The following is a 23,104-nucleotide window of genomic DNA, read 5'->3' on the forward strand; positions in this document are numbered from 1 at the left end:
AAAAGTGTTGAACTTCTTTAACATAACTATGTCAATGTCAGCAAAACAGACTCTTTATTTTCTACTTCTTATAACATTTACTGCTGGCCAGTTAACATTACTCAGGAGAACAATATCTGGCTTGAGTCAGATACACTGAGATCAAGTAAAAGTACCTTGATGAAATTCACCTAAGTAAGGATGATGCTAAAATAGGCCATGTATCTCAAATGATCTATTTTGGAAGAGGAAGTCATGCTTCCTTTTATCAGGAGAATATTGCGTAATTTCTATAATTAATCATTTTATTGCAAATACAGTTGGGGAACATGTTGGAATATATATAGGGGAATATATTGGCTGATAATCAGACATTTAGAAGCAATGCATCATTTGCTGATGGGATTTCATGTACATTATAAGTCCTTTTCAAGTTTGGTTACCTTTTATACCTCCCTTGCTCTCCCATCAGCTCTCTATCTCTGTAAGGTAGCCCATATTATTGATTATTCCACAATATTTACGGAACAGGTTTGGCCAGCATTCTTGGCACAACAAAAGGTTTTTGTTTACCCCATGTATTGTATTACATTTGATATAATGAGTCAGTAGTTTTATACAATATGTGCTTCTTTTCATTAACTGATCATGTATCTTTGTTAGTAAAACCAGATAATGTTATAAATACAATCCTGAGTTACAATTTCCAGTGCAGCTGTATAAATCATATTGTACAGTGTTCTTTCCAAGTGTGCCTTGAACAAGGTTAAAGACATGCAGTAGTAACTGGACAAGAACAAATATGTGTTTTAGCAAGGATAACAGAGGATAACAGAGGATAACAAGGATAACAAAACTTTTTTTTTTAAGGTTCCATTTTTTAAAAATTTCTGTATGAATTGCGCATTTCTCAAAATATTTTATTTTTAATTTATATATATATATATGTATGTATGTATGTATACACACACACACACACAAGATTAAGGCACAGTAGTTTTACCACATACGTGACATACAGGAAACTTTTTTTCATAATTTAATATTTCTGAGTTTAAGTTGATATACTCACGCTTGTCCTCATGTATAGTCTTAGACTTCAGGTAGACTTCTGAAGGATCTAGTTTAGGAGAGCCCGACCTCACAGCACTGGGTGGAAAAGGCATAGGCTGTGGAATGGGATTGCTGATAGCTTCTAAACTCCCTGAATTGTCCTGCTTATCTTTCTGAAACAGACCCCCCCCATCCCCATAAGATCCATATTAAACCAAAAGCAGTAACTGCACTTGTTTACATGTGTGTGTAAAGGCAATAAACATCTCATAGAGTTGAAATGCAAGCAAACCAAAGGAATAAAGGAAAAAATATTACAATTTCACTTAGCTCTTCCAATATATAAGCTGTGTTCACAGTACGCATCTGACCAGACTGCTAAAGGCTTCCAAGGATGTCCTGAAATTCTACTTAAGTCTGGGCTTAGAAACTTGTTAAAGTGACCGATGCTCACAGAGAAATAAACCTATGTGATTCCTTATGATTACAAGTTTAATCTTGCTCTTGCTTGCAATTTACTCATGTTGGCTACAGGATACTAGCAGCTCAATATGCAACTGCCTCCTCACAACTGCAAGCTGCTGAATTATATCAAAACAATGAAGAAAACATCAGGTATGTCCAATATCAAGTTGCCTGCTGCAGACATTACAAGGACATTATAAAGCACTGATCAGGAGGAATACACTGGAGCATTATGAGGCATAAATACAATAAGGAATAAAAATTCAGTATTTGCATTTTTATTTTATGATGTGAGAGTTGCTGCAGCACTCCTAATACTATTTCAAGAAGAAGGACAACAAGTATCCTTGTAGCCTCCCATCCTAATTTCCAATGGCTTATGCACTAGAGTAATTTTAAATACTGATTCTGGGCTGAAACCCAAACTGGAAGATTGGAGCATGGTAGTCTGCATGCATCTGTGCATGTTAAACAAAAACACAATTAGAACAGACTTAGATGCCCTTTTAAGAAGGGTGGAAGAAAATTCCCCCAAGGGATTTAGTAGTTTGACACTTCTTGTATGTTTATAAACATAAGACCTTGCCCTTTTTAACTGAATTAGTTTGCCATGCCGCTTAATGCCACTGAACATTGAGTGCTCTGTGGGAAAGTTGCTATTGCATGTGTGCTCGAATGTGAGACCCTAAGTCATAAGTATTTTTAGCATGCTTGCATAGAATACACTGACATATGCTGACAAGACTTGTGTTCTCAAACTGCACATATTTATGCAGTGATTTATTTGGTTTATGCAGCTGTATTCTCACAAGGAACTGAATCTGCACGTTTTATAGAGTACAGACTGTTTTAAGCACAGTGAACTTATCTTCTCCAAGTGCTGGGATATGACTTCAGTACTTGCATAGCAGGACTATCTACACCCAGGTAATAGGGTTTTTCTAAAATTAAATAATTTGTGGTGTACAAGAAATATTCTTAAAGAAACATGTTTGTTCTTGAAGAGATGGGCACTGACTAGTCAACTTCCTAAGTTCATGACAAAAATATACATTACTATGTACGTTATTAAATCTCAATGTTTTTTATTAATCCCAAGGATTCTTTACAGAGCTAATATATGTCAAAGATAACCTAACAGATCAAACTTTCAAGAATAACAAACATCAAATACGAAATGTATAACTACATAGAGATCTTTTTAACATAAGGATTCAAAGATAAGGAAGCATTTTAAGAAGGGAGTACTAACTGGTTCATTAGTTTTATGTCAGGATTGAGAAGAGTCAAAGTATCTTAAGCATCCTTTAGAAATCCCACTTTGCTTTAATACAGGATACAGGTAATTAGCAAAGGAAAAAAAAAGAGATGTTGTATTTTGTTTCCTCTTCAGTGGGTATTCTGAGAGCAGTTACTTTGACAATTAATTTGTGCCAGCTAAATAGAGACAGTTTTGCTAAAGCATCCTTGCAAATTACCACAGGAACTAAAAATCAAGAGATGAGATTACAAAAGCAAGTCAAAGTATGCATGCAGATAAATATCAAGTTATATATTTCTAATAGTAGCAATTTCAAGCATAGTGCAAAAGGGGAATTCTGAAAGAACTGGCAGAGCAATGTCATATTTACAATTATGGCAAATCAACAATACTGCATGTATTCTCATAATCAAGACCTCTGCTGCATTCTTCATATTTCAGTAGTAAGAAAAGAGAAATCTATCTTCCCTATGAAACATTTCAGAAAAACTCAAAAAACTCACATGACTCTGTGGAAGAACTTCTATGTTAAGTAGAACATACTTTTGAGTGTGTTCTGCAACCAAAAGACCTTGAAATTTCTCCATCAGAAACAGAGATAAATACATCATTAATACTCACCACTTTGGCAGTTTTAGTAGGTGAAGGTGGACCTAAAGGAAAAAGCAGAAAATATCTATGCAGAACTAAATTTGAAATACTAGATCATCACAATCACAAACAGCATTAAGCCAGTATAACTGGCTCGTCTTGGGTTGAAACTGATTACTGCTCATTTGCTATTCTTTTAAAATGCAAACTGAACACTCAGTTGGCCAAAATCATCATTTAGAGGATATCTCAAGTTATACTTCTAGTGTACCACCATGCATTGTATTTCTCCTTTTACTAGACACCAATCAATTGAATTACACATTAGTTCATGCAATAGTGAATTTGGCTGGTGGAACTTCTCTTACTACTAAAGAAATTAAATTTAATCTCCTTAGCTGATTAAGGAATAATAGCATTTATACAGAAAAAGACCTGGAGATTTTTGCAAATACTTATGACTGAAATGACATTCAAGGCTGTAATAAAAGCTTAAAAGGACATTAAGCAGTCATGTGTTGCTTTATAATTCAGTTCCTTCTTGGAAAATGCACATTAAATTACTAGTCAGTCTGTTGGGAAAGGACACCTTCTGGTCTGTAAATGATAGCCAATGAAGAAATATAAATATGTAAATATGAAAATAAGATTTTTACTAGCAATTTCCAGTGATCAGTTCCACCATGCTGCTGATGCTTCCTCCTGTCACTTGTGATCACCTGTTCGTTACAGCTAGGTTACTGGAATACATTTGTAAAGCCTTAAACAAACCCACCAATCATGCCATTTGTATCATACTAGAGACTGCATTTTTTGCTTTAACTCTCCCCAGATGTTTGTAAGAGACAGTGCATAAACATCTAATTATAAATTTTTTGTAAAAGCAAAACTAGTTGCATTCTCCCACCCCAAATACTCAGGGGTGTAAATTAAACATAGAGCAGGATGGCTTAGAAATATAATAAGCTGCTATTTAACTTCAAAAATTGGGCAGAATTAATGTATCACACCGAAAAGAGCATACAGTTGTACATGATAAACGCAAATTTACATACGTACCGCCTCTTAAGATAAGCAGTGGCACCTCTGTTCCTACTGGAAACTGCTTCAGCACCTCAACCACCTGCAGATGTGTCAAGCTCTGTACATTCTGATGGCAAATCTCTTTGATTACATCTCCTTTCTGAAGGCCTTGGCACCACTGGCTGTCTAAAATCATTTTCACCTTCTGTCCTGTAGGACTGTCTGCAATAGCAAACCCAAAGCCTTTAGGACCTTTGACCAAAGGAATGGTGACCAGCTCTGGTTGAGAGCTTCCTGAAGATGCAACAGAGATCCTCTGCTCATTTGTATCCATGGAAGGGCCATTCAGACGACCATTGACTAACATAGGACCCAGTTTTCCATTCTGATCCAACACAACTGTGCCTGGTATTAAATCTTGGCTGGTCACACAAACATCTCCTTTGGTCACAGACGGTCCATTGATAATAGGTGTAGCTGTCACTATATCTACGATGGGGTCTTCATTGTCCTCAGGAAGAGGATAACCACGACACAAAGTCATGTTCACATACTGGTTGACAGGAACTAGTTGAAACATTTGGACAACATCTGCATGGGTATGGCCAAGGACACAATTTCCATTTATGTCTACAATGACATCACCTGTTACAAAAGGAAATTAAAAAGCATCAAATCCAGAAATTAAATCACCCACACCTTTGCAATGTTCTGAAGCGCAGAACAAAACCTGGAGAAAATCACTGTACAATCTTTAAGAATAATGAATGGTGATGTGCTATTACCTCTTAGCTATCTATTGCCAAAAAAGCCTAAAGAATTTCCTGTTTGCATTTATTCAATTTCATATCAGAACTTAATGTGCTAAATATATGAAGTTTAATCTGCAGTAGATTTAATAAGCGATACTGCACTGCCACAGAAGATAAACAGTGCATACAYATTACTGCAAGCAGATGTCTTATGCTTTAATTCATATTGTACAGTATTCTAAATTCAATCCAGAATAAATCAGATTTTTTTTTTGTTCCTATAATTATTTTAGGACTGGCTGAACTTAAGTTAGGATTGTGCCCACACATATTCCATGTCCTTATATTGACACTAAACATGGTTAAAGATATATTTCCAGTATGAAGTGGAAGTAGGTGTCAGATCCTGAAACTTTATTTCATGATGTATCATGAAATGATGTATTAATTTGATGACAGAAATTTACATGTGTGCAATAAATATTCCCAGGGAGCAAAGCGTCTTTTCACTTGAACCCCTGGACATCAGTAAAACAGTAACTCTCCTATAATATTAACTCTATTATAAATAGATGTGCATCTTTTTGCTTGAACATGTCCATACAACACAGCGCTGCAATATTGTGTTCATTTCTACACAGACGGAAATGAACTGCATACAAAAAAGATCAAACAGCAGATCAGCAACACAATTTTTGTTTCATTTTGTAAGTAAATATTATTAAACCATCAAAAGCATAAATTATTTTCCTACCAGAAAAGTAGGAAAGCATGTCAGATATGTAAAGGAGCATTTTGCCTTCTCTAGTATGTAAATCWTAAATTACAGCAAGCATATAAATAATTTAAGTCTATAATAACAGTGAAAATATGTTTTAGTTCTTCACAGATTACAGTTTCTCTCATCTCTCTTGCTTCTCTACTTGCCCAATTCATACAGCTTTGCTTATTCTTTCATACTGCAGTTTTGACATTTGGTGTTATGCTTTTTTGGCAGGAACCAGGCAAAACACAGAAGAGGATTCAAATCACTATTTTTACTTTCCATATAAACAATGAGCAGAGACTATTAAGTAAATGACATCAAATTCTAAAGCTTTTGACATTCCCTCTGTTAGAATTGATCAAGTAAATATTTATGTATTAGATAAAAACATCTAAAAGGCCTAAAAAGAGGTCAATTATGAACATGTGTTAATGAATAAATAAAAGCTATGGTAAAAGCCTTTGAATTACTTTTAATCCAAATGTCTCTTGCAAGGTCTGTTGCAAGGCTTGTTGCAAGCTTTGGTACTGAAATAGTGTGCATTATAACAACCACCCCTCTCTCCCTAGAACAGTAAAGGAAACAATGAATCTTGAAAAAGTTGCTATAGCAAGATTTCAAGAACTCTATACAGTCCTCATGTGAGGATCTTAAGTACCCAAAATAATATACAGTATCACATAAGCCTACTAGTATTCCATATCTGCTTAAGATAAATCTGAATCTAAAATTATAGTATCCTGTAAAAATGAGGAAGAGCTGTGACTTATCCCAGTCAGGAGCTGAAACTTGAGCAAACTCTCCCCAAAAACCCCAAATCAACTTCCCATCAAGTGAAACAAGAAAAGGTATTAAGTCTCAAGAGACACCCTCATCCTCTTTACATACCAAYGTTTCTTTTTTCCAATGCAAAGGTCCCAGAGGCCCCCCTCCCCCCCAAAAAAAAAGAAAGGGCCTTATTCCCTGCTTTCTCATCTCTCTGATTATTACTTACTAACCTCCTCTCACAGAAGCTTGAAGTAAAATTTTATCTCCTTGTGGAATACTCTTTCAGGAAAGGCAGGATTACTCATTGCATGGTGGTTCTCAAACTTCAAGATACATGTGCATGCAATATTTTGTAATTAGAAGGTAACCCAGAAAGCTAGGTAGCTGATGACAAATTCTTTCTATTAAAAAAAATCCCCTTTTCCATGTTAATAGAGTATAAAACAACATACACCTACAAGGGCTGTAGCATATTGATAAATACAAAAAACACACAACTGGACGATAAATCAAAGCATTTTTCAATTGGCTATATAGTTTTAGCTTGCAAACCTTTACCTTATAAAGGTAAAGGAGGTAAACCTTTACCTTTACCTCYACTTACTCTAAGCGGAGACCTTACCTGTCTCCACTGAGACAGAACTCCTGAAATCTTCAGGAGTGTCCTTAAAGTAGATTTGTATATAGAACATTGTTTTCCATTTCAGACACTGACTTTCAGACACTGCTCTCACAGATCTTTTACAAATCTGAAAACTGCTTTAGTCAGTCAGGTATTTCATATTCAAAGTCAGTGGATGGAGGTACCTAACTTTCTGTCTCAGAAACTGTACTGCTCTCTTAGGGCCTGACAGCATCACAGGAAATGGAAGTTGAGCGAAATACCACTTCACCTGGTGCAATCTTCCCATCTTGTGCAGCAGGTCCATCTTTTAACACATTCTTCACCTGCAGAAACTCATCAGGCCTGTCCCCTCCAATGATTGTAAAGCCAAATCCCATTGTACTTTTCTTCAGTGATGTCTGTATGAGGGTTCCAGTAAGCTGGGCTGGATCTCTGGTGAAGAGAGACTTCTCTGGTCCTGTGCACGGTAAAGATTCAACACAAGCCACCATCAACAATGCTGCCAGTAGGTGGCCATTAAATCCCAAACTGATGGTGGCTACAGACATGTAATATGGATAATCAGAGAAATAAGGAAGAAGCCCTTTCAAAGGCTGGAGACCAAACCTCTTCAGGAGATTTCTAAATTATGGAATAAAAAGACCTGAAGGTAGAAAACCGAGGCTGGTTTTGCTACGTGGGTTTTGTTTTTCTTTTTAAAGACATCATAAGGGTTCATGATTTCTTTTGAAAAAGTAGTTGCCTTATGTCTAAGGAATAATTAAAGACAGTGTTAAGAATGCAGCATCCTTATTAAAAATACAGGTCTGAACTCAACAATCTATAACACAGATGTCTACTAAACATGCAGCAAAAGTAATTTCATGATATTTCACATGCTCAGAAAACAAATATTAGTTAACTTCTGCAGTACTGTTATGGAATAAAGTAGACAAGATACTGCCACCCACATTTCACAGCTGAGTTAAATGAGTGGGCAAGTTAAATGATTTTTCAAGACAGCAGTACAGATTACAACGGAGATGGAATTGAAGCTCCCATCTATACCAAATTCAAAGTAGGTGAAAAGTGGGGGGGAAAAAAATAAAAAAAAAATCCAAGTGTAGCCTTACCTGCATCTTCCAACTAACTCTTGCAACCCTCCTCCATATATTCAAAAGTTGCTTATGACAACCAGCTTTACAAATTTCAAAATGCTTTAAAATCAGTCTTAGAATCTCAGTYCAAATTTAACATAAAAATTAAGTCCAAAAACCCTACAGAATTTGGAGGGCAACATACAACGACTAGCAGAAAGATAAAGCTACTATCCTGATGAATTATAAAAGTTGAAACTTAAAATGAGTATTTTCACATACAGAATGCTGCATATTTAACCTGTAGTATTAGCAGACACTATTTGAGATCTGATCAAAAAGCTCTGCTGGTATGCAAGTGTTTTATTGATAATATCACAGAATGGTTGAGGTTGGAAGGGACTCTGGAGATCATCACCACCTAAAGTATGTTTCCAAGGATTGTGTCCAGACAGCTTTTGAATATCTCCGTGGAAGGAGACTCCACAACCTCTCTGGGTAACCTCTTGCAGTGCTACGTCCCTCTCACAGTAAAGAAGTTTTTTCTCAAGTTCAGGTGGAATTTTTGGTGTTTCAGTTTGTGCCTCCTACCTCTTGTCCTATCGCTGGGCACCACTAAAGAGAGTCTGGCCCCATTCTGTTGACACTCTCCCTTCAGATACTGGTACACATTGATAAGATTCCCCTTCTCTCCCCCCCCAGTCTTCCCTTCTCCAGGTTGAGGAGGCCCAGCTCTATCAGTCATTCCTCATAGGAAAGATGCTCCAGTCCACCCCAGGATACCATTAACCTTCAGGGCCACAAGGGCACACTACTGGCTCATGGTAAACTTCTTGTCCACCAGGACTCCCAGGTCCTTCTCTGCTGAGCTGCTTGCTAGCAGGTCAGCCCATAGCCTGTACTGATGCATGGGGTTATTCCTCCCTAGGTGCAGGACCCTGCTGAGAAAAGGATTACCACATAGTGAGCCACCTAGTCTGAAAAAATACATAATGTGACTTTAGGCTGCAAAATTATGTATTAAAAATTCTTGAAATATGAAAATAATTAAGTGGATTTTTCCACGTAACTTCTGCAGTCATTATACATACTACTTCAGGCAAAAAAAATGTAATTAATTTAATCATCACAACAAAACACTAATTAGAATATTTAAAACTACTAGCAAAAAAGCCAGACTTATTTGAACTGATACTCACCAAAATCTTCAATTTCCAAGCTATTTTTCATAGTTTACTTACAGATATCAGTAACGAAGAATATAATATTAAGCGATACCTGACTTTGAAGGGCCAACATCAGTCTGTCCTAGTTGTTTTTTTCTTTTTGCTTCCAATACTGGGTTTTCAAACTGAGTTTTCTGGTTAATATGACTGTAAACACACAAGAAAGAACAGTCTTTTATAATAAAGCATTCTGCCTATTTCACAGGAAAAACAATACAAAAGATACACCTACAATACTGTTTTTCATTATCTCATTCTCTAGAGTTCTCAGACTCTAGAGAAATGAAGACCAAAGTATCATAGTATCATTGAAAACATTTTTTTTCCTTTCATCAACTTGATTTACTTTAAAAGTTAATGCAATTTTACTTCCCAAAAGCTAAGCGTAGCAATGAACGTTGGTCTGAAATTTTAATGTTTCATAATTCAAAGAAAAGAAATCGGCATTTTTTTAAGCAACATTAATGACTTAACTTCATTCTAACAGAGTGCAGTACAATGACTGAAGGATTCCATTTATCATCAAATTATAAAAACTATCCCTCGTGATATACACCGGGAGTTTTTGTCCTTAGGTGGGTTAAACAGAAGCTCAACTCCCCATACAAAAATAAAACAGAAAAAGACTACATGAACATTAACAGTTCTGTAAAAGTCTCTACATAAATATATGTAATCTTAACACTGGATCCGCCTTCCCCTTTTTTGAGCTGTAAATCAAATTCTTAAGATGAGAAGCTTCAGAACCTAGATTCTTGGAAGCACATTTACATATGCTTACATTACTTATTTCTGCTTGAAATACTCATCTAGTAAAAAACTATACAGTTTTGCTCTGGTTTGTATTTTATATGAAGTTTCCAAGATACTCTCCTCCATGCTGCTCATTCTCGATTTCTGTAATTGCCTTTGAAGTGACAGAACAAACTGAATTGTAAGGTAGGGTATACCTTAATTCCACTTTGCAAATTTTTAAAAGGCTGTAATAGAGAGGAGGAAAAAAAAAGGCAAGGAAACTCGATGTCTTTGCAAAGCCAAAGTTTACTAGCTTGTTCTCTGAAGTTATTGTTTTCCGCTCTGCTAATTTTCTTCTCCACAGTTTAAGAGAGATTTCATTTACCCTGACTTGAAGAAGGTCGAGAAAAGCTGCTGCAGCAATTTAGCACTTAGTTGTGATGACTTTTTGGAGACAGCAATGAGATATAAGTTACTCTTGCTCTTTTACACTTAACAGGAACCATTCTTAGATCAACCAACCTCATTTTTATTAGAGCTGAGAAAAATGAAATCATCTTATTCACATTAACTAATTACTGTGATTGCTRCTTGCTCTTCATGCTCATAAGAGAAATACATGGTGTGACCCTCCCGAGTTACCTTCCCATATACCAGTGCTTCAGAATTAGGCACCATGTACTCACTATCTCTAGAAGTATTTCTGCTGAGTATGTTTAGTACTTATATTGCATTACAATCTATACCTATTGCATATCAACTGCTTCATTATTTTCTGCTAAAATTAACAGTTACCACTTACTCAACATAGTATGTTCCATATTGAGGGTCTTCTATTTTTTCCCATCCATAAGGAAGTTCTGCAATCAGAAAAAACAAAATTCTCCATTACAGTGGGGAACTATCTGCAAATATCGGAGTTCTTATGAAATAACGAGAGATTACAGACTCAAGAAAAAAAAAAAGAGAGAGAGAGAACACAGGTCTTTTTTCTTTCCTTCATTTGGGGCTGGTCCTTCTAAATAAAAAGACTTAGTCTGTCACAGGGAGCCTTATAACTCTAGCTCTTTATTCTACTAGATAAGGAAACTTGTATTTAATGAAATTACACCACTTTACACATACAATAAACAAGGCATAAACTAATCTGTTTAGAGAGGAAAAACATATAAAGGGGGAAGAAAAATATTTTATTTAAAATTAATTTAATTATTGATCATCAGTTTGATTTGATAGCTGTTGATTCTTTTAACTATACGATATGAATCGTATGCCCATGTCCCCAAATACAGCACAAAAAAGAGCTATAAATACCTCAACTACATCACACTCCAAACTTTAAACATCATGTTTCACCATTCCTCTTTCACTTTGAATTTAAGACCACTTGGCAGGACTAAAGCCACCTTTATTCATTCTCTCAATAACACCAGCATATTTCACTGCATTCTGACAACATTTCAGCTTTCAGTCAACTTTAAAAGTCTTCAGTCAGAAGTATAACAGCCATAAATGATGAATAAGAAGACAGCTCCCATCATAGTAGATTATTTTCACATGCAATTGTTCTGATGTTTGTAATATCGTGCAGACATTCCCAAACTGGCTAGTAYTTGTTTAGCCCTGGCAGCATCAAATTCAACATTAGTGTGTCCTGCCTAGAAGACTAAATGCAGCCATTGTTTGACTTCTCTCACAGCGTAGAGCAAGCTAGCTTATAGTGACTAGTACTCAAATCTATCTTTTGGACATTTCTAATTTAGGAGTCTAAGGTAAAAAAAGCTACATTTGAAATAAAACTAAGTGCTACAACCCCCCTCCAAACATTTAAACTGATGGCAGATTTCAGAAAATTTTTGTGACAACAATTCACATTCTAGTGTGATGGTGCCCAGAAGCAGATCGTTATTGACTGAATAAGCAGTTAACACAGAGGTCCAATTATTCCAGCTCTACTGTTCTGCTCACCTTGATCATGGGAATTTAAATACTAGAATAATAGATACATTTTGGTAGCTAGACATTTTGAAGGATAAAACTTCTACGTAATCTCGTTTGAGGCTGTTCTAAATTTGAAGGTAAGAACAATTTTCCTAGCATATAACAGTATGTTACCACTATTAACATCAGCATCGCTCCTCATAATCTGACAAGAGACCTAGTGAGACTATTCATTTATATGTTGTTCATTTGGATATCCTGCATCTCTTCTATTTAAAGTGCTCTTTTTATCCTGCGGTGAGCTGTACATATGTTTAATAAGCAGCAGTACAAGGCAATTGCTCCAGCTGGCTTCATTATGAATACATGATTGTTAGGCTGTGCAATTTAGAAAGATGATAGGCCATTGAATCTGCCTCAGCTTTTGTAACATGTCAGATGTTTGCAGGAGACAGAGCTATTTGTTAGTCTTTTTTAGCTGACTAAATTGCATGACTATGTAGGAACGGCTTGCAGGAATTGCCTGTAGGCCAATCGTGAACATTCTGACTATGAACACGACCTGTAAGTAAGGGGATGAAGATTTAAAGGGAGTCAAATTGCTCCCTTTACTTGCATAATCATGTAGTATGTTGCATGCATTATGTATTATTACGTGTATTATGCCGTATCTTCTCTCATTATTTGTATATTCCAGTACTTACGGACTTTTCCCTACTGCTGTATCCCACCCACATAACAATTTCCAGTGAGATTTTCACTAATATATCCAGTTTTCTCCTTAGCAACACACTTGATTAGAACAAAATATGCCATTCTCCTCTCAGGAATGTAGACAATATATCCAAAATTCAATCAAATTCCTCCACTCTAGGGAAAATATGTAATGGTCTTTTCCAGTCTTTGATAACCCTTTAATACCACCAAATTATGGACACTCAGCACTATAGTCTGTTCACACCAGAGTCACGCGTTTTAGGAAGAAGCTCCCATCTCAGCATTAATGCATCTTATCCAACAGTGGTGAACTCAGAGACTATCAGTCACAGGTGACAACTAAATTCTGAACATCTCACCTCCATCTTCACAATCTTCAGGAGCTTTGGCTTTCTTACAGAGCCGAGGATCAAGCCACGTGGTTGTCTTGGTGTTATGACTATGGAGCAAAACATAGGCCATTAGAAGAAGAGAATTCCCTCCAAATGTACTTTAGCTTCTAAATATTTCCTGCCACAGCTAAACTGTAGCCTTTAGATAATTTAACCTCTATTTGGACCTCAGCCATTTCACAAAATGCTAAAAAGGCAGCCATGATGTCAAAAGCATCAGCACACTGGAGACTCTCTAGCACACATGTGAAGAGAAATGTTAGAGGTATAAACACTCTCTCCTGTCCCCCAAAATATTTGTGGGAATATCAGCTGTTTCTACCTGAAAGGTTAAAAAAAGTTAGCTTCTACTTATGTTTAACCTTCAGTAGGATTCTTTTTTTTTGCCTTAGAATTCATAAAAGAGGCTATTCCTCATTTGCACATTTGGATGCTTTCCTATCTTGGGTTCTACATTGTGGTATTTATATTTTTAAGCATGCATTCCAAGCCAAAGAGCACATAAAAGGAAGAAAGAATAAGTAATTTCTCATATTTCAGAGAAATTTCACAGAGTAAAAGGTTATACTTATATTATGATGTTATACCTTACCAAGCAATATCCACTCAGCTTTGTATTTTGAGAGATAACATACTCTAAACAAATTGATTGCACATAAAGCTTTCCTGCATCATGGATTCAAAAAAACTATCAAAAAATACATTACTAACTGTACTTATATGGATACAGATGACAACAGCACACAAGAAAACATAATACTGAAGATCTATACAGTATCTAAGAACCATCAATAAAGAACAGTAAGTGCTCCTTAAATGAAAATACAGTGAAGAAGTTTAAAATCTGTCTTATCCCTGAAATTACTCATCTTCTTGGAGACATACTAATAAAATAGTTGCTCTATGGAAATGAAAACAGGTACATAGGATAAATGAGAAACAAAACAGCAGGAATACACAAAATTTCATACAAATATCAGAATAAGAACAGATAAAATGGGGTAAAACAACAGTCGATATCATCTTAGACTGCAGATCCTCTGCACTTAATACTTTCAGAAAAGTATACTAACTCTTCAAGAGATGTCAGTCTACTCACTCTATGAAGTAGATCATGCCAGTGTCTGTGTAGGCCATCTCCCAGTTCTTGGGTAGAGGTTCCAGGGTTTCATCCCTTGACAAATAATTTCTGAAATCCATGCAGCTGCTTGTCTGGTTGTAACTGGGAACAGGTTTCATCCAGTCAGAAGAATCTGAATGTTTTTCTTTGTTTTCTGCAGTTGTTCAGGGAAAGTGTTACTATTTGTCACATGTTTGTGTTGTTTCTCATTAAGAACCACTCTCTTATTCTGGCTATGAGCGAAAGTCAAACATGCACATCAAATAAATGGGTATTTTTCTACTTCTTTTGATTTTAAACTACAAACTTTTAAAAGCTAACATGAACACTGAATTCTGGTTTTCCCTTGTCAAACAGAACTAACTTTGCATTGTTTGTCTGAGCCTAGGCTGCAAAATCAACACTGCCAGAAATCCAAGTTGACTACTTCGCTGCTCTTCCTACATAGAGAACAGTGTTTGTAATATCATTGGAAAAATCCCAAGAGCACTCCTCAAAGCACCAGAATCAAAATGTGGTCGACAGTCAAACTCTTAGTAAAATAAATACCATCTCCACCCCTCTGCAAGCAACAACAACAAAAAGCTCAGAAAAAAAACAATGCAGAAATCTTTAAATGCAAACCTAACCCTTTAGTTTAGATGGCATGCTCAGTATCCTCAGTCACATGATGATATTTGTGACATTAACATAACCACCAGCCAGGCCATCCAGCCACTTTGCACCGTGGTGCTGTGAGCCCAGAAGCCCAAGATTAGGTCCAGTCAGGTCAATATAAGCCTCTATTAAACACTCATACATAGAATCATCTGCAAATGTAGCATGATGGTTTTTCTTCACCATCAGTTCTTCTGCCTCCCTTGAGATGGGTAACAACAATAACAAGAAGAAATGGGCATCACACCAATCTTCGAAACATCCTAGTGGACACTGGTACAGTCTCAATTCACTGTGCTTTATTTCTCTGCAGTTACACCCTGCACACATCACTGCAGTTAGTTTCAGGTTTCCAACAGTTCACTTAACCAAAATAATCCAAAAGCTCTTTAGTAAGAGTTAGTGCTGTCCCTTAAATGAATTGCTTCATTAAAACCTCCTGCATAAAAATTCAATTATCTTATCAAAATTAAATGATAGAATTTACAGGGTATGAATTGCACTCTGCGAAGGGATTCCGTTACTTGCAGAGTGGATAAACTTTTCTTTCTTCATGTAATTGGCTGATACCCAGCACTACATGTTCCTGAGCAGTGCATTTTATGATGCAATTGCACATCTGGCAGGGAGAACAGCTGTTTCTTTTTAAAGATGATTTCAAAATAGAGTAAAAACACATTCAAAATCCTGTCTGTACAGAAAGTCATTTTCAGATTTCACCAAAATTAAGGGAGCTGTTCAAGCGAGCATGAATGCTATCTGTATACTTTTTATTCATTCATAAAATACTTCAGGGAATTTCTCCCCTTGTTAACCAACCTATCCCTCCACCGCCATTAACTGCTTCCTTTTCCTCCTCTTCCTCTTCTTCGGGGAGAGAACTGTCCATCCTTTGCATTTTGCTGACTGATGTGGTTCTTTTCCTCTGTGATTCAGTATCAAAATCATTGTCAAAAAGAACTTGATCCACTGGATCAGACTGAAACGGACTAGGCTCTGCTGGAGGCTTTGGAGTACCATAGAAATTACCTGACCAGGAGATAAAAATCAAGATAATTAAAATTATGCATACCTGCTGAAAGTGCTGGCAGTTGCAGTGAACATTTTATTGTCTATGTAATGTGTTGGTGAAATACCTGAACTGAAATTTAACTTTTTAAAGACATCAGCACCACCAAAAACAATCAATGCTCAAGAATTATCTACTCCTACAATATATTTTTTCTAATGTTGCCATTGTACATTATAATAGGCTTAATTCAAAATTTCTATCCTGCAACAGGTTTCCAAACAGAAAGACTGATTTGTTATTTCAACTTGTATTCACTAAGTCTCTTTCTGGAGCTTTAGTAAAGAGTCTGAGATAAGTAAAACAGTGAAAATCAATTGCTCCTACTCTATTGTACAACATGTACTGATTATCTGGAATAACATGTGGCAATAGAAACACATGGAAGCCAAAAAGCAAATGGATTTTGTGCAGAAACATAAAATGTCTATTTACATAAACATAACTACAAAAAATTGCTTTAAAAACTATAGTCCTACATTAATCAGTTGACAATGCACTTGCCAAAGCTGTTGATATAATTTGATCTTAAAATGATTTATACCTGAGAAAAATGAGCATATTTTTACTTCAACATTTTAATCTAAATCACAAAGATTAAGAATCATCTGTTGTTTTCCTAGAAAAGAATTTTGGTAGCTGACTACTCTCTTCTGACTGCTCATATGATTTTTACTAGCGAGTTCACTCATGGAGCAAGAGAGCTTCCCAAAATTCCTGCTCAACATTTAGTGGCTAGATTTTATTTTGACTGTAAAAAATAATAAATAAAAAACCCTTCTGAAAATATCAGTACAGGCTAGGCTCAAAGCAATAAAATACAGATAAAGGGAAGCTAAGAAAAAAGAAGCGCTAGTTTACTTTAACTTTGCTTAGGAAGTTAGGCGGTTTCCAGAGAGTGGATGATTCGGCAGACAGTATGAGACACACAAAACTGAAAGACTCTGTATTTCCTTGAATTCTTACTGTGGATTCTACCTATTTTACAAATTTTGTCTTTTTTCTTGTTTGTGAACCAATTTCATTTATGTGCCAGAAAAAAAAACATTACCTAACACAGGAGTCCTGTGTGTTTGTTGTTGTTTGCAATGTGTTTCAAAAATCACGCTGGTTCATAATCTGATAAATGTCTTCAGTTTAGCACCAACAAAAGCTGCATGTACACAGTATTTCTGAAAATTTGGCTGTAATTTAGTTGATCTCAAGCACATCTACCTATTTAAAAAACAGCTAGCTAAATTTACTTTGTTTTTATAATCTTACATACAAAAAGTAACATGAGATGGCTGCAATGTGTTCTGTTCAAAAGGTAAGCTGTATGATATAAAAAACAACAGAAAACAATTGTTACTTGAAATATATTTGCAACCAGGGTATGCTCTGTAGTAGTGCAAGACATCTGAGAGTTCAATCAGACTTGTCTTTCGTCTCTCCCATTTTAAACAAAGGTAGGTTTAGGGTTTTTCTTCAGGGATGCGAGGAAATTTAAAGTTATCTCTAGGAGTTATCTGATCCTTTAAAACAAAGTAAACCAAAGCAAAAACCTTCATATGATGGAAGTTCGATGACTTCTTGGTATTTTTTCTTGATGTTTTATTATCCTCATTAGAATGTTTTTCCCCACAGGGTTTAACCTAAATCAACTTCACTACAAGTTTGGACAATTTGTTCTAATGCTGTTCAATTTTTCATTGTGAAATGGTTTATTTTTTTATTGTATTGGAATTTCTCTTGCCTCTTGATCCTCTGAGAAGAGTATGGCTCTGTTCTCAAAGGTTAAAAAAAATGAATTATTTTAAAACAAAATCCAATCAACCATAAACAAATATTTTCAGAGGGCTTCTTCAAAAGTGCCATATGAAAAATAATCAGATAGCTAAGACTGGTTGGCAGGACTGCTTGCGATTTCATAACAGAAGTGACAAAAGGCCCAAATAAAGCTTCAAAACAGGACAGCTACTTCTCTTCACAGATACTCTAATTATAACACAGATGTAATATTGCTTCTCTACTACGGCAATAACCATCAATGGATAGGAAAAGTGGCACCTCCAGGTACATGGAGCTACACTTAGTCAAAGATATTGGACATGACTCCTAGATGTATTCCTATTCTGATAAATGTGATCAACGTACCATCATATGTTCCACTTTCCAGCAAGGCTCCACTTTCTTCCAGTGCTTTGAACTGCTCAACAGGAATGAAATTATAGTCTACCCCAGGGACTTCCCCATCTCTGGGAGCCCTCGTAGTGCCTCAAAAGACAGGGAAAACACATTTGTAAGACACTTGAAGGATGCATGTTTATCAAAGTCTGCCTGTAAAATTCAGTAAAAACAACTGATGTTTGAAACTTCATACAATGATGGTGTCATTCCAAAAAGATAACAGAACACTGGCAAGTAAGCAAAGAGTAATGTATAAAAACTAGGGCAATAAATTATTTAGGAATGACAGTTATGGCATCAAGGGGGGAGGAGAAAAAAAAAGCAGGATGGAGTAACAATGAGAGAGATCTTTTTCATGTATTTTATGAACCAAAAACTTACTCAGTGGAAGCTGGTACTGGCCTGGACAAGGCAATGCTAGTTCATGATTGTGGGGAACTATTTAACAGCTGTAGTATTTTAACACATTTGTATGGGTACTTTATCTTTCCCTGGTTTTGAGCACCCATACCAATTCACTAATTTGCAAAGAAGTCAGCGTGATTACACACATTTGACTTTTGGGTCACCAAATCCGTAACTGGGTACAGAAACTATTTCTTAGCCTCACAGTTCACAGTGTAATTCATCTGTACTCCAAATCCTGGCTATGGATAAGCTTTTTCCTGAAGGAAAAAACCCACCAGTTGTGATAAAGCAAAACTTCAAGGCAACCAGTAAATTGCTGTGTCAATGTAAAGGTTCTCAAAGTGTTTAAGTCTATGAATAAGGGTCTCCCATAGTTATAATAGCTTAATTAAAGCTCTCTTGGAAAGGACTTTACTAATTTAGTATTGCTTATAACCTAATAGATACATGTCAATTTTTTCAGGGAGCAGCCTAAACTATTAATAAGTAAACTGCATTTCAATATTATTATCTTTGAAGAAAGCCACAAATTCCTGGGCATACTCAATATTATAATGATGCTAAATTGAGGATGAAATTCCTTTGGTTAAAAAAATGTTAGCTGACAAGCTGTTATAAATTTGTTGTTCAACGAATATTTAAACATAATAGGTAATGAGCCTTTTTAATCAGCAAAATTCTGAAACAAAGTAAAGGATGTAAGAAAAGAAATCCCACAGAAAGGGAAAATGTAAAGACAGGATGTTTGGTAGCTGTCAGCATCCTTTACCTTGAAAGGGGTTTCCTATAATCTGAAAGAAATGTTTTTATCTGAGCAAACAGTTTGAGATGTTTTTAGAAGCTGCAGTTGCCCCACAAGAACAGAGCAACCTCTCAGTAGACTAAGCAAATCATCTGATACCATACACACATATCAATGGAAAATTCCATATAATTTCATATTTAATTAAAAAAAAAGTGGGTATACTTTAGGCATCATGTTCAGAGTTGTCCTAGCTCAATGATTTAATTCATCATCATCAGAAGGTTGTTCATTTCACTGGAAGTTCCCCCTTAGCTTGTCTGTAAAGTAGATAGCAATTTTTTCACATGGGTGGTACACAGAATGCTTTAAGAATGTCTAGTAACTAAAGAGAAGAATGATCTTAAGCACATCTACTAAAATGGACAATTTAGAGTGAGCAAAGTCTAAAATCCACTAACAGTCTGATACTGACAGGCACTCAGTGTGAAAGATTTCAAACATTTTTGTAAGAGCCTTTGAAGCTGATCAGTGATGAATGACCAAAAAAAAAAAAAAAAAAAAAGACTGACAAAATGATTTTTCATTCTCAGAAGCAGTAACCTTTAGGTATCTAGTTAAATGCGAATTAACACCTGCCTTGGCTGGACTGAGAGATGCTAATAGATGCTCAGAGTAGAAGGGCTGGCATGACAAACGAGACAGATCCATCCAGAATCTCTGACTAATTAATTCCTGTTGTGACACTTACGTTTGTCCATATCCTGTTCCTTCCTCCTCTTCCTGGGACACAGATTGTCTTCCTCTTGCTGCTGCCACCTCCTACTTTTTTTTTTCAGGATTAACCAGCAACAGTTCCACTCTATCTTCTGTCATTGCAGCAGTTGGGTCTCCTTTTTTGTATATAATCCGTCCTGCACCTCCCCCTTCCAGCTGCGCTACTCTGTCTAGTTCTACGTGACAGCCTGGGGGATCTTAATCTCCTCTTTGTGCAAAAAACAATACATTGACCAAAATCATGATGTGTTTACTCTGCTTAATCATGCTGAGGAAGATTTATTTCCCATGGTGGTTATGGATATTCTAACGTCAGTAATAAATTACGAACTTGCCACGAGTTAAACATCAATATTGCGAACATACCAAAATACTTTGAGTTTTGAATTCTGAAGTTTTTGATGTTTTGTCAGACCATATTAGTAGTAACTTTTGATTGCAACTTAAGATATGAGATTACTCTGACAAAGCTGTTTACAGAAATTTCTACTGAAAAGGTAAAAATGTAAACCAAATTAAGAAAGAATGAATTTAAAACTCTTGAATTATGTTGTGTTTAACACAAACAGAATAAATGAGGCTGACTTTTACACACTTACATGGAATGGTTCTCAAATAGAGATTGTCTCTGATCACTTGCTGTAGTTTATGGTCTACTGAGCCTTTCTGGAACTGAAGGCTCAAGTAGTGACGCAAATCTTTGTTGATGACTTTTCCTAAAACAAAAACAAACAAAGAAATAAAACAAAAGCTGTGCAGATAGAACTCCTGTGGTAAAAAAGAAAAATCATTCTTTCATTCTAATGGTAAAATTTTAATACTTCAAAAATAGCAATATGGAGGCAAAATTATTTTAAACTGTTACACTTATATGTTAAAACCTAGTTAAGATGAAGGAAAACATTTTGGTATTGATCAGGTTTCCAGCCATAATAAGGAAAAAATAGATGGCGTTAGTAAATTACAAAGAGCTTTTAGTTACACAGCATCAACAGTTCTCAACTCTCTTTGTGGAAATTGATGATATAGGACAAAATCAGTATAATAGTACAAGATTGAATGACAATGCAGTGCATGGTCTAGTAAGCAAACACAGGCAGCAAAGCTAAATTGTGTTACAGAGTATAACCTTATCTCACTGGTTTAGTAACTGCTTCATATGTAGGCTGCAAAGAAAAATCTCTCAAATTCAGATATCTGACTACAAAGATGGTCATTCATTTATGCCTTCACCATTAAAAAAAAAAAAAAATAGGTACTTTTTGTTCAGCTATGATCTTAAATCCAGACATTTTGTTTCAAATTCTGCTCAGATACTTTTCCCCCCTTGCATGTCTTGTTATGCAAGCTTTCACTGAACATCAGATCTGTAATCCTAATTTCTAAAATATTCAATTTGCTTGTGCAGGGATAAACTGGATATATAACATTTAACTACAATTTACAAGCCCAAATATAGATCTGTAAATTTGCAGATGTTCAGTAGGCTTATAGATTTTTTTTTCTGCAGTAGGAAATGAATTATTGTCTGTCAACAGGGTTCTGTACTGATGAGATATACCACATTTATATAACTCCCAAAGTACATACCCACTACTCGCTTATTGTAGAACACTATTGCATGAAGCATTAAAATGTGAGTGATCCAATCTTGATATATTTAAGCGAGCATTTCACAAGACTTTTACTGAACTCTTTTGAAAGGAAATATATGAAAATGTACTACTAATACACTTACTCTGACTATTAAAAGAAAAATCAGCAGGAAGGCCCTATCTTCCAGTAACGGAACAGACAGTACAACCAAGTGCACTACTTCTACACTGAATTATTGTGACAATCGATTTGTAACTTCAAACATGACTGCATTCTCTTTTCCAGTGCTCATACACATATCTATTGGAAATTTAACGGCCATTTGTGTACGTCATGTCTGTGGTTTTACTTGTTAAGTGTCCATAACTGAGCAAGAAAAACACAGCAATATTATAACGATACTCCATGATCTGTGCTCTATAAAGTATTTCTTATGGAAACAGTTAATCTGTTGTGAACTACCTAAAAACTGATGCAAACCCTTAAGAAAAGCCAAAGTATAGTTCATGTATCAGGCTTGTAAAAACTAAAATTTTATTTACAAAGTTTTCCTCATCTAACACAAGTAACTTAAAACTACACATTAGCTGGAAAACTAAATACTGAGAGTTACTAGTGGCAGAAAACATGCATGCATTTGAATATCTGCAGGCAAGAAAACAAGGTAAAATCTGTTCTTCTTATATAAAGGGATACTCTGCTGATATTTTGAAAATACAGATTTTTTTTTTGCACCCACACAGTCGTACTTTTGCAATAAAACAAGCTAAATCATTAACTATGTTTTGAATTTAATTAAGCTAATCCTTTTTCTATAGTGTTTTTCTGACAGACAGCTACAGCAGCTAATGTAAAAAATCAAGTATCAATATATGCAGTACGAAGACTCACAAAACCCAAAAGCTGTTTACACAAGTTGTTTGGAGAGCAATAGAAAGTGATTTTATGCATAACTAATAACCAATTCCAATATCCTCTCAGACAGACAGTGACAATATTCCTAAAGTGTTTTGAAATTAATAGTTAAAACACAAGATGTTACCAAATTAAATATCTCCACGGATTGAACATTGCTTCAAAATATACATGACATACTGTAATACTTTTTATTCCGTTTACACCTATTAATTAGGAACCTGAACTCAGTCTTTTGTAACATTGAAGTCTACATTCTTGATCTTATAAAAAGAAAATAT

The 23,104-nt window shown here is 35.6% G+C and overlaps 1 protein-coding gene across 1 annotated transcript in view; it reads right to left on the minus strand.

The window, feature by feature from the left end:
• The window catches only part of MAGI3 (membrane associated guanylate kinase, WW and PDZ domain containing 3), a 45,654-nt gene extending 23,339 nt beyond the window's left edge, over nt 1-22,315 (minus strand). Inside the window, exons 1-12 of the mRNA XM_085306600.1 lie at nt 22,258-22,315; nt 20,912-21,028; nt 18,353-18,472; nt 15,967-16,176; nt 14,470-14,644; nt 13,338-13,417; nt 11,123-11,180; nt 9,638-9,732; nt 7,552-7,740; nt 4,409-5,017; nt 3,380-3,411; nt 1,052-1,205 (exon numbers count right to left, since the gene is read on the minus strand). Of these exons, the coding sequence (XP_085162726.1) occupies nt 1,052-1,205; nt 3,380-3,411; nt 4,409-5,017; nt 7,552-7,740; nt 9,638-9,732; nt 11,123-11,180; nt 13,338-13,417; nt 14,470-14,644; nt 15,967-16,176; nt 18,353-18,472; nt 20,912-21,028; nt 22,258-22,315 (1,897 nt within the window). The remainder of the gene's footprint in view (nt 1-1,051; nt 1,206-3,379; nt 3,412-4,408; nt 5,018-7,551; nt 7,741-9,637; nt 9,733-11,122; nt 11,181-13,337; nt 13,418-14,469; nt 14,645-15,966; nt 16,177-18,352; nt 18,473-20,911; nt 21,029-22,257) is intronic.
• Nucleotides 22,316-23,104: the final 789 nt, after the last annotated feature.

The sequence above is a fragment of the Rhea americana genome, unplaced genomic scaffold, assembly GCF_003343005.1.
Source record: "Rhea americana isolate MKP2758 unplaced genomic scaffold, rheAme1 scaffold_241, whole genome shotgun sequence".
NCBI lineage: Eukaryota > Metazoa > Chordata > Aves > Rheiformes > Rheidae > Rhea > Rhea americana.